The sequence below is a fragment of the Ammospiza caudacuta genome, chromosome 8 (genome assembly GCF_027887145.1).
Source record: "Ammospiza caudacuta isolate bAmmCau1 chromosome 8, bAmmCau1.pri, whole genome shotgun sequence".
Taxonomy (NCBI): Eukaryota; Metazoa; Chordata; class Aves; order Passeriformes; family Passerellidae; genus Ammospiza; species Ammospiza caudacuta.
Genome location: NC_080600.1, coordinates 27,090,058 through 27,103,071, shown reverse-complemented (window position 1 = coordinate 27,103,071; position 13,014 = coordinate 27,090,058). Strand labels below are relative to the sequence as shown.

General features: G+C 36.2%; 1 protein-coding gene across 2 annotated transcripts in view; it reads right to left on the bottom strand.

Annotated features, from left to right (window-relative positions):
- The window catches only part of KCNH7 (potassium voltage-gated channel subfamily H member 7), a 204,929-nt gene that overhangs the window by 39,156 nt on the left and 152,759 nt on the right, over positions 1 to 13,014 (bottom strand). For both annotated transcript variants that reach the window (XM_058809419.1, XM_058809420.1), the window contains one exon: positions 873 to 1,298. In XM_058809419.1, coding sequence (XP_058665402.1) covers positions 873 to 1,298 — 426 coding nt within the window. The remainder of the gene's footprint in view (positions 1 to 872; positions 1,299 to 13,014) is intronic.

Below are 13,014 nucleotides of genomic sequence, written 5' to 3'. Positions count from 1 at the left end.
CTGTCCTTTATATTACTCTCTGTCTTCTTATAGCTTTCCTTAGTAACATTTATTTTTAGTGCAAGGTTTAATCTCATGTTTCATTAGACTCCTCATTTACGTTTTGCTTAGTTTGCTGCTTTAAAAAAAAATTCTGCATTCTGTGCATCACAGAAAAGTCAAACCCAATTCTCTACTTTTCAGAGAAAATATTATGATTTTATCCCTTCTTAAATTAAATAAATTTTTTGGATGAGCTGGGTCAGGAATCCAGAATGTAGCATATATTTTATATACCTTTAGGCCAGTTTTGGATGCATATATTGAACAATTTTTTACTCTGTTGTGTAGATAGATCATGCACGTCATGCTTCTTTTGATAGTCCATATTCTTCATAAAATTGACATCAGCCAAATCTCTTTGATAACTACTATAGTTTATGCTACAACTAACCTGTTTTCTGCTAAGTAAACATCTGACCTAAATATTTTGAGCAGAGAAAAATTATTTTAATGATGCAATGCCAACACAGTACTTACATGCATCATGGAAAGTTTTTAAAAAGTAAGTGACAAATCAAAGCAGCAGTTCCTATAAAAAACCATTTGACCAAGTCCTTCACACAAAATATATTTATTATTTCTCAAGACAGTGTCAAATATGGTATAACTGAAAAATTCTAGCTGAATCATGCAATGTTTTCTCTTCTTAATGAAAGCTAACATTGTGCCTTATTCTACAAAGGAAGATTTAATTTTAGTTTAACTTTGAAAGATGGGATGGAAATACTAAGCAGCTATTAAATGACAAGCAAAAAATACTTTAGGATAGACAGAATATTATCGTGAAGTAATAAATTAAGATTTAAGATTTCTTATTCATTTAAGCTTACCTCTTCAGAGCCAGAGCCAAAAATCAGCAGGTCAAAAGGTATTGCAGCAACCATGTCAATTAGGAACCAGCCTTTGAAGTAGTGAATTGCTATTTTTGCTGGATCACTTACCACTTCTTCATTCTGGTTTACATATGTTGTTCTGAAGTTTATTAGAATGTCAATGATAAACATAATATCCACAATTAAGTCTACAACATTCAGTGGGCTGCAGGAATATCCACACTCTCTCCTTTTCCGATCCTCACTGTCGTTCAGAAGGAAGGCAGCAGAGTAGGGGGTGAATATGGCAGTGTATATGACCAGCAACAAAATGAGCCAGTCCCAGACGGCTTTGAAAGGACTGTAGTGCAATATAGTAAACTTGTTGATGCGAGGTGTCTGGAGTTTATATTCTGGTAGAACATCAGCCCCTAAGGAGAGAACCTAAAATAAGAAATATCCACATCAATAATCAGACAGTGTATCTACTCCCAGTAAACATAGCAAATACAGAACAAAAATTACTTCATTATAGTTTTGAGAATTAAGCCTCAATTATTTAATGTTTTGGCAAACTAGATTTCTGTGAAATTCATGGTGTCTGCCAGGTCCAATAAATTCATTGATGATTTTGCACAGTAGGTTGATTCTTGTCCCCTGTAGCAAACATTAAGAAGCATATCTTATATCCATAAAATCTGCATTATTAAGCATGTCATGAAATTCATTTATCCACCACATGATAACCTTGCCAGCCTTCTCAGGGCCAGTGAATGACTTTTCTTGCAGTGATGTAGTGTTTTTCTCCCAAAGCAAACCTATTATCATTGGCTTTCATTCCCTACAAAAGAGTTTACACTCATTAGAAAGAGCACACAACCAAAAATTAAAAAAAGTTAGTGTCCTTGACATCTATCTACACTTTGAGTTTTGTGGTGTTAGAAACCTTCATGCACAGAGAAATTACACTGAGGCTATAGTTCTAGTTCAGCTAAAGGTATGACAAAGGATACCACAGTATTGCCTTTTCCTTCACTTCTACTTTTGTCAATGCTTAAATCTTTTAAAAGTATGGATTTGTTATCTGCTGGTGTTATCTGAGTTGGATTGCAGTTTTATTTGGAAGGATTATTTGTAAGCACTGTTTAATTTGCTGGCTCTGGAAGCTGAAATGTTTGCTTTGTTGCAAAGAGCAAGCATTGTGTGAGCACCAGATAAAACAAATTTCCTTTGGCTGCTCTTTCAGTCTGATTGAATTCTGTCAGGAAGGAACAAAACCTTTAAGGATCAAAAGGTAAATTATATTTTGTCTCTATTCAGTGTTTGGGATTGTCAGCAATGATGCTAATTATTGCCTTCTGTGCTGCAAATGATCTCCAAATCCTACGGGACTCAGAACACCATTTCATTTTACACAGGCTGGTGAACAAACATCAGATGGTGACAACCTTCAGTTATTACTCAGTTGGGCAATATTCATTGTTCATGAAATCTCATACCCCTTTTCCACCAATTACTTCTGCTTAGTCCTTATTCTCCTGCTACTTAAAAACAATTCTATTTAAAAAATAGGTCACTTCAAAAGCTATTAAAATGAATAATTCTACTCAAATGAAATGGTGATTGGATGGGGATATACCTTTTCAGTGATATTGCCTGCTTTTATTTGCTTTCTTTTTACAGTTAGCATTCTGGGACTTGAGAATTCAGCTTGTTCAAGACTGAGGGAATCCGTGCTCCTTAAACATAATCTTAGAAAATTCTAAGGGTCAGCGCAGCATTTTCTGTCTAAAATTTCAACAGAAATAGTTGCATAAATCTTAGACCCTATCCTTAGTAATATAAGTGACACTAATCTTACCCAGTAAACTCTACTCTGAAAATATTGTGAGAACATGAGGGTTAATAACCACTCTTCTTTGGTCTCTTTCACTTGAAGAAAGAAGTGATAAAGTCATCCAAAAGAATATATGCTAGCTCCAAGCAGCCACCAAGCACTGAGCTGAGCACTCTGCTGAGGTAGAGGTTGTTCATCAATTTTTTGTATTGTAACTAAGACTTGCATTTAACTAATGGTGCTGGCTACTTTTTTATGCATTAAACACATTAGCTGACAGCAAGCTGAAGCATTGCTTAGTCTCTTAAGCAGTCTTAATATTTTTAGTCCCCTACCTGATGAGTTGACAAGGTTTTCTTAGTATTTGAGAACAGTGAGTATATGTGCCAAGTGAACTGCTATTTATAAAATTTATATCACTGTTCTGCTGGATTTTCAGACAATGAAGAAAATGGATTAGGCAACAAGGACAATAAAGCTTACTTCACATGTTTCTTTCTGTTGCTTGAAAATTCCAGACACTCTGCTTCACTTCAGAGCAACACAGATTGTAAACTGGACTAATTCCCCTGAAATCTGACTCCAAATCTAATTTTAGTTACATTTATTCCTAAATTGGTTTAAATTGATTTAGGCAAAACTGGAGTTTAAAAATCCAAACAATTGGACAAAATGAGGGAATAGCAGTATTCCCTCATTTCAGTGAGAATTCAAGGCCAGGCTGGATGGGGCCTGAACAACCTGGAGTAGTGGAAGGTAGCCCTGCCCATGGCAGGGAGATTGGAATGAGATAATCTTTAAACTCTCTTCCAACCCACACCATTCTATCACTCAATGATTCTACTATTCACACTTTAGTTTCAAGACAGTCTGAGGGACCCATACTGCTATCACATGTATATTCATAAATTTTGTTCTGAGGCATTCTCATTCTAAATTTATTAAAGAATGCAAATGCACACAGTAAAAACCAAAGACCTAGAAACAAAGAAGCATAATAGCATATGAATAAATTATAGCAGAAATAATAAATGATTAATGTCACGATGAATTGTTAAATAAATATTTCTGTCAAACCATTGCATGGATTAACAGTATGGTTTCCTGGTTATTCTACCACTTGATGAGAGCAAGTCTAGGACAGGGCTGCATCCAGGCTCTTTAAGTGACTATAGAGCTAAGCAAAGCACATGAACATGGAAAAGAACCGGGAACCATTCCCAATGTATTCAAGAAGCACTGCACTCATCCCTCGAACATATTGCAAATGTATGGACCAAATGCAAAATGCAAGTTATTCAGAAAATATTGGACCTTTTTCACCTCTGCTAAGAAGTCACAATATTTTTTGTGCCGTGTATTTCCAAACAAACAGAAGATAGGTGTCTAACGTACACTCACAGAAAGAATATGTAACATGTTTACAATCTAGGTAACACCTTTCATCTAAAACAGAAGTACTGCACATCCAGAAAATTTGAACAAAGAACAATGTTTACAGGTGACAAAATATCAAAAAAGGTATCAGGGCTTGAGTGAAACTGAACAGATTTAAGGTAGATGGACACAGATATCTGTGTGAAAAGTAGATGTGAAAGTTTGATGGTTGCAATCATTAATAAATTAGATGGTACTTTGCTATGTCTCATGACCAAGTTTGCCTCATATGAAGTGTATGTATATTTAAATGGTGTAGTTATATTCAGTACTAAATACTGTTTTGTCACTGCTGCTTTTGCAACAGATGAATTAAAGTAAATCTTGTACTGACAAGGTTAGTCACGCATAGCACCTTTTATGTTAAGAGAATTTCATAAACATTTAATAAAGTTCAAACTATAAATATAGTCCCAAATTACTTTGGGAACTTTAAAATAAACATTTATCTCATCCGTAAAACATCTTGTGTAAAACTATGTACCTGTTCAAATACAATGTTGAAATATTTATTTCTAAGAAATACTATATGACATGAAAAAAATATTATTTTGCCAATGTGTTGCTGCACTCACTCCAGTAGTAGTCCAGTGCTAGGCACACAGCCCTGAGAACTGAGTGGATGATCACTCCTACATCCTTAAGCCAGGAAGGGTGTAGCAAATCTAGAAACACATCAGCACCTCATCTGCTGAGATACTTGAATAGCTACTATGGTTTAAGGAGCTCATTGAATAAAGGATATTCAACACCAAAATATGAAATTACATGAAAATGTAAAGAAGAAGCTGAACCATGATAATTGTGTTGTAATCATTATCGTAGCTAGTGGAAAAAAATGAAGGAATTTGGAATATCTGCCTCTTTAGATCTAACCCAAATACACAATACAATGTCTTCCTTTTTAAAGGTAGTTTTGAACTAATTTTCAGATCTTTATCAACAAGATTAATAACAGTATTGAACATGAAAAACTTGGAAAGGAAAAGAAATGAGAAACATGAATCAGACTTGCAGGCAAAGGCCATATTCCTGTAATTGACGGTTTTTGTCCTGACCTTAAATCAGAATGATAGAGCACTCAGAATGAGGGAGTATTACTTCAGCTTTAAAATGGTTTTAACAGATTATATGGAAATTTCTTCTCTTGAAGCAACCTCTCCTGTCTCTCTTTTCTCCTGTGTATTAGTTCTATTGAAGCTGCCAAGCTATAACTAGCAAGTACTTTTCCTCTCTATTCATACCATTACCATGAGACATCTACAGACTCGACCTCCTAAGGAGATTTCTGAATCTAAAACCAGCTAAAAATAAATATTACACGAGTATTAATGAACAAATGGAATTTGAATTAACATTGACTTTCTGATAGTAGGCATTACCTAATTCCCCAAAAGACTTTAATGGGTTTTCATATTTCAGTCATCTTGATGATTGTCTTCCTTATGCAGACATGAACAATTAAGAAGATTACACCAGTACTGAAAGAAAGCTGAAGTGCTCTTAATTTGGTGCAAACACAGTATTACATAAGGCTTTCACATACCAGCTTTACAAGATATTTTTACATGTAAAAGGTATTTTTACATGTAAAAGATATTTTTACATGTCTTTCAAAGGACAGCTACCAAAGAACATCTCCTGAAATACTAATGGTAGGGAATGTTAATAATACTTGCCTTCTTGTCTTACTCTCTTTGTCTTTATTAAAGGTTTTAAAATCATGTAATGTGACTGTTTGTATATAATGCTGAATGCTAAAACACTCTCTGTCAGACAGTTTGTGGTAAAGTAATGAGGTCTTATACAGAAGGTTTTATTTTTTCTTCCACTACATCCTCAAATTCACCAAATGTAATTTTAGATAGATATTGAAACAGAACTTCTGCTAGTAGTGGTGGAACCTGAAAATTTAAAGATTATCTGAGTGTATTTTAATTTTTTTTGTTCTAGATATCCATCTGTCACATAGAAGCTTGTTTGAGGGAAATGGGACTTCCTCGGTGTGCCAAGTGCCTTGCTGAGGCCATGAAGGGCTGAATTTTCATGAAGTTATCAAATAATTATATATCTTATTCAGTTAAACATATTTACATACACAGCAAGGCAAAATCTTCAAATGGTTAAAGAAACATGCATGTCTCATGATCACAACAGTAGAACAGCCTTTTTCTCCTGTTTGTTAAGTAAAATTGTTTGGGTTTCAGGGAAATAATATATATTGACTTACAAGACTCTTTCACCAAAATTGAATACATGTAATATCTCTAACCTATAATTTATTTTTATTAAGCTAGATATTAAAAGAGAGTAGGTATTTTTATAGTTAATTTTCCATGAAAATTTTAAGAAATGGTATGTAATCTTAAACCTCAGGGGCCTCTTCCTGCCAGTTAGTATATAATTACTTTGACATTGGTCAGAGCAACACTTAGAAGCACATAGATTTACTAAGAGCACTTTACTGCTCTTTAAAACTGAAATTAGGGATATACAGATTATTAAAGAAGATATTTACAAAGAAGATATTGACATTTTTAAGCAAAAGTTAATGACAGAATATGTATTAAAAGTTGCATAACCCTCTTATTTAAAATTCACTATGAGATAATATTTCAGAAGACAGAAAATGCTATCCTTCAACATTCTAGTGAGTTTGTGAGTTATTCAGTGCTCTTCTGGCAACACTAAGCTGCTGACAAGCATCTATATGTCTGAAAAAAAATATCAAGGGTCAAATTTCTTATAAGGGCTTAAATTATTGTGTGGTTTTTAGCAATCAAGAATATATTTTCTAGCATCTGTTCATAGTGTGACAAGAAAAGAAGCAGATTTTGAGATTTTGTGCTTGTTGATGTTATCTCATCCTTACAATAGTTATGAAAAAAGCATTTTTCATTATTATACATTTTGACTGGTTTGCTGGCTGTCAAATACTTTGATTGGATAAAGAAAAGAATAAAAGCTATAAGAATTTCTGAAGTGCATGGAGAGATAATGAAGTAACTGCATTCCTTGTTTGGTTCTATGATTACAGTACTTACTGACATAACTGTCAGGAGTACAGGAGAAAGGAAGAAAAGATCCTTATGTATATCTTCGTATTTAAGTTTAACTTTCAGTTTCTTGGTAAATATTTTTCCCATAATATGCAAAAAAGAGCAAACTTTAGAGTCTAGAAAATCTGCATTTTGTAATTAGACCCCATAGTGTTTAAAAATATATGAACTGCAATAGAAACTGTTCTGGTGGGGAGAAAACCTTACTTTAAAAATTGCCATCTTCCCTGTGGCTCTCCTTGTTTGTGCCTAATGAGCACATCCCAGCCTTGTTCACTTAAAGGAGATATTTAGTCTTAGCATTCTGACCAGGTCGCCCAAGTACTGCTCTCAGCACTACTTTTAGGAAAGTTAAGTGCATTACCCAAACTTCTATACAATTTGGCCATCAATATTTTAACCAAAAAGCCATTTGGCAAGGCTAGATGGAGCCGATTGCATACATAGATACAGAAAATCTAATGAAACAAATTACATTTCATTAGTAAAACCAACCCATATAAGCATGATCCAGATTTTTAGGGCCACCCATTCAATTAATGCTGGTTAGGCATAGAAAAAGGGTGGATTTGTGACGATGGAGAAGTGAGCAGACAAACTTGCCTTTGCTCAACCGGTAGCTGGATCTTATACTTTTGCATTGTAAATCTTTTATTGTTTTACAATGCAAGAACTTATTTTAGTTTTGAAGAATTGTGGCAAGACATGGTATGATCTTCATGGTGATTCTTCACTAAATACTCTGATATTCCAACAGAATCAATAACAAAACAAAAATAGCACAGAACCAGTGAGAAAAAGTAAGTCCTTGAGAAGCTCTACCTTGCCCGTGCTATGCTAAATGAAGCTCATGTTTTGGAGAGAACAAGAGGTTTTATTTATGGATTTAACCAGTGTCCTGATTCTGGCTACGGGAGAGTTAATTTTTGTTCTTAGTAGCTGACACACTGCTCTGTTTTGGATTTGGTATAGGAATAATGTTGAAAACACATTGATGCCTTGGCTGCTAAGTGATGTTTACCCTAAGTCATGGACTTTTCAGTTTCCCAGGCTCTCTCAGTGAGCAGGTGCACAAAAAGCTGGGAGGAAGCATGGGCAGTACAGCCAACCTGATCAGGCCAATGCATTGTCCACAGCATAGAATGTCATGGCCAGACTAAAAACTGAGGGGGATCACCAGAAGACAGACCTATCATGGCTTGGGAATGGGTTTGGCATCAGTCAGAAGGCTGGGAGCAATGTACTGTGTAACTTGTTTTTCTTGGGTCTTCCCCTGTGTCTCTGTCTCTCCTGTTTAGTCTTCCCCTCTCCTTTTGTTTACACATCAGTACTAGTGTCTCTCCTGACTTTCTCCTCCATCCCACTGAGGGTGCAGGAGCAGCCGGAGCAGCTGCTGTATGATAGTTTGTGGCCAGCTGGGGTTAAACTGTGACAACCAGGGAGATACAAGAATCTTCTTGGTGCTACTGCAGGCGCTGAAAGCTCAATCCAGTGGGGAAAAAAAGCCTAGAATAGAAGCCTGTAAGCCTTAATGCTCATTGTTTTCTAGATATATTGACAAATTTATCACACAGTGAAAACTGCAGTTTCCTTTCCTTACTGGATATTGTGGGTGTAAAGAAGTGAGAAAACAGACAGCACAATATATCTGCAAATAACTATCCTAGACAAAACTTATTTTTCAAGCTTTTTTTTTTTAAATCTGTAAGGAGGCTAGAGTCTGCATCCTAACCTAACAAAATTTGTCAAAATAAATTAGCTGGCCTCTAACAAGTTCTGCAGAATAGCCATGAGCCACAGGCTGTGATTTTTTTCTCAATTCCAAACTCAGCAACTAACAACATCAGAGACTAAGATGTAGCAAAATGTGTTATTCTCCTTTGGTTATAGTCTTCCATTTGTAACTCATCTACAAACCCAGTGAAATGAAACTTCCTTGAACAGAACAAATTGGTACAAATATGAGCCCATATCATTCAGAAGTTATTTGGCTTCAAAAGAAAGGTTTCTTCATAATTGATAGAATTAATTTAGAAAGTAGAACATTTTCAAAGATGGATACTTAGAATAGAAAAAAAATGCAAAGCTGTGAAATGAAGAACTTTTCTTCCCATTTAATAAATGTTTCTCATTTATTAGCAGTAGTATACTCCTAATACGAGCTGAACATATCATTTCACACCAGCTTCCAAGATATTGAGTAGTTACTGGAATTTCCATATTTAAAAAGATGCTACCTTAATGTAAAACTGGCAATTCTTTTAGTAAAAAAAGAAATTTTTATGCTTGTAAATAAACCTAAAGTATCTTAAGGACGATTTTACCATGTGCTACAATGCAAAATTTATTCAATTGTCAAAGAAAACTAGACTTACCTAAGGTAAATAAAATATCAAGAAGAAACTCTGTGTTTTCTACTTATCAATATCAGGTAAATATTCATATAATTTCAATACTTTATTTCAGATAGATTTTTATTTTATAGTATAGTTTTACACTTTCAATGGTGTTGGAGATAGAATGTTATAATTTATGGCTTAAACATCTTCCTTAAGGACTTTTGCCTATTATAGTAGAACTGTACTAGCAAAGCTGCAGAGAAGACCACCATGCCCTGAACAGGCCTTCTGACTGAGGCCCAGAACTACTCCTTGATGAAGTCAGTGACTCAGGCCTGGGCTAGAAGAATGCATTCACAGCTGGATCATCCTTAGCACCTTCAGGGTGGAGACCACAGCCTCAGGGCTATCAGCTGCCAGGCTTGAACAGACCCTCGAACCGAAGGGTGGGGGGAAAGAGGCGTTGGGTGTGTAGTGAAAAAGCCTCTGGTCAGAGGCGGTGAACACCCATCCTCCCCTGTGCAGAGCTCAGATGTGGGGCCGCTTCACCCAGGGAAGGACAGCAGAAGGGTGTCATGGCCCATCGAAGCCTCCTCCAAAGAGGTCCCCAGACTGCATCAGAGCACTGCAACATGATACAACATATCCAAAGTGCTGCAAGGGACTGTGTCAAACTGGTCCCCTTGGGCGTTCCCACCTGGTCTAACATACATCAATCCTCTGCATTCTGTACTTTTTGGTGCAGTGCTGCAGGGCACGGAGAGGGGAGACTCTCACTGCCAAGAAGACCAGATGGAGGGGAACAATGAGACACAGTTGGGACCCCAGGAAGGGTGATATGTTTCACTCTCTCCCTGTCCCCCCACTCCCCATGCACAACTCTTTCTCTCTTTCCTTCTCTCTTCTCTCCCTCTCTCTCCCCTTTTGCCTCTTTTACTATTAAATGAAATATGGCATTTTTTTGGTGCCAACATCTAACCTTATTTGGTTTTAATCATGTTTTTTGGGTATATTTCAAACCTCTCTGGGTCTGATCTGTGTTATTCACAGACACTTCATTTCCCCCACTCTTCTGTGTTTAAACTGGTTCATAACAGATGGCTTGAACTAGCCACTTTTAATAAATACTTCCTAGAGATTTTCCTTGTGCTACGCTTATTGACTTTATGCTCAGTAACACCAACATCATCCATAAATATAATTTAAGGAGTGTTTATCCTTTTTACTCCCTCTTTTTTTTTTTTTTTTTTTTTTTTTTTTTTTTTTTTTTTTTTGAAAAGCAATAACTCTGAACTATTCTGGGTTTGCCCTTCTCTATTGATTCTGTTACCAGTTACAAGCTGAAAGCATTATCCAAGTTCTAACACATGACAGGGAATAGATGAGAAAAATGACCTTCTCATTCAGCTTATTAATTTTGAGGGCATTCAGAATTCATCAAACAACACACTGTGCTGACTGGGGTTAATGGTCTTTGCTTTTTCTTACTATTTCTACTACTTTGAAAAAATGCTAAACCTTATCAGGCCCTAACTAGAAAACATTTTCCTCAGTTGCCACTACATCAAAAACAACTAATCCACATGCTTTTTTCCTCCCCTCTGCCCTAGACAAAAAAATAATAACCTCATTGCTATTTCTTGTTAATATGCTTAAGGATCTCATTTATAATTAATGTTAGAACATAACTGCTTTATAATAATCATCATAACACCTGCAAATTGCAGGAACTTTCTTTTTAAAATTTAGTTTATTCATCAATTTCTTTCATTAGTGATGTGTGGGAGAGTAAAAATTTCCTTGAAAAAACTAATCATTAGATTACCCACAAAAACTTCAGTTTGTACACTAGCTAGTATTACATGAAAAGAGAAAAGAATTTAAATTGTTAGCTGATCACACTTGCCTTTTTTTTTCCTGAGGAAAACACTTTTAAAAGGTGACACTATAAAATTTCAGGTAAATGCTAAACATTGCCTGTCCAGGTTATAGCATTTTGTGACTAGATCCAACATTGGTCCTACAGTATGTACATGTGAGTTGCCTGGCACTAGAGCAGAGTTCAGAATCCAGACCATTTGAGGGTAAGGGCACTTAGAGAGGGAGGGAGTCCTGAGTCTGAATCCGTGGTGCCCAGGGTTATTTTTGTGCCTTTTTTAACAGATGGTCATTTATGTAAGATAAGTAACAGTCAAATTACTCTGGAACTACAATCCAGGATTGCCTCTTTCTAAGAGGTTGTCCTGAATGTTAGCTACACCAGCGGTGTTCTTGAAAAATAGCAGCTTTTTGTGACCCATGAGATCCACAGCATTCTGCCCTCTTCCCTTCCTCTTTCCCCATGTCAGCTGCTATTGCTGTCTATCTCTGGGAAATTATATACTTATGCTCTCCTAAAGATAGAAACTGTCCTGGGTTAACACGGTAACTACTGGACACTGATCTAACCTTGCAGTTGTGCTGTTTTGCATAGGAGGCTGGGTTAGATGGCCTCTAGAGGTCTCTTCCACACTACATTTTTGTACAGTTCTAAGGTTAAGTGAAAGATGGACTATGACTTTCACAGCTGTTTTAAGGCAACTCTAACTGCATATGTGAAAGCTATTATTCCAGAGTGCCCATGCCAAGTGCATCAGAGGATCTCACAGCGCTTTGGATTTTAGTGGGGCTTGACTTGCTGTTCATGGTGAGACTGTTCTGGTGAGTGTCAAAACTGTTGGTTTCAGCAGAGCAACCTACCAAGTTTAGAAACTTCCAAGGTCAATCCTCATGAAGTGGGAGTTTGGGTGTTTATAGCTCTAGACCAGAGAAATGAGGCTTGCCTAAATGCTGCCAACACCTTCATTTCTATAAGCTTTGCTTGCTTTGTAGAGTATTAGTTCTTGCACTCAACTCCTTATTATCAGAACAAATTACAATGCTCTCTGAAAGTCTATTTTCTCCTAGTCCTTAGCATTAGAAGAGGAATGTTGCTTTGGCAAATGAGCTAATATTAACAAAGGTCATATGCTTTATTCCATGTTAGCATCACGACAGTAAACACAGAGATCACACAAAGCTTTGATTACTCAAAGCTGTAATTCATAGAAGATAGAGGATACTTTTTCCCAACTCAGCAAGATCAGGTAATAGAAGAGCAGATCTTGGGGGAAGGACATGGACTAATTAAGGATGCATCCAGGTTACATGCTGCAAAGCATCTGGGCTTTCCGACTGCTCCATTTCTACCATATGTTGTGAAACACTGCAGCAGTTCAGATGCCTAAACCTATTCAGCTGTCACAAAAAGAAGAGGCTCTACTGTAAGGAAGGAATATTTTATCTTTCACAATTGTTGTGAATCTTATTTTTATTACTTGATGCAACAGCAAATAATTGTAATGAAGATACTATGCTTTCTTCTGAAACTGATCAAAACAGTGGGCTTTAATTTCTGCTTCCACACACCTGGAATACCTGTTTGCTCTGGTGAAAAAGATACTACTTTA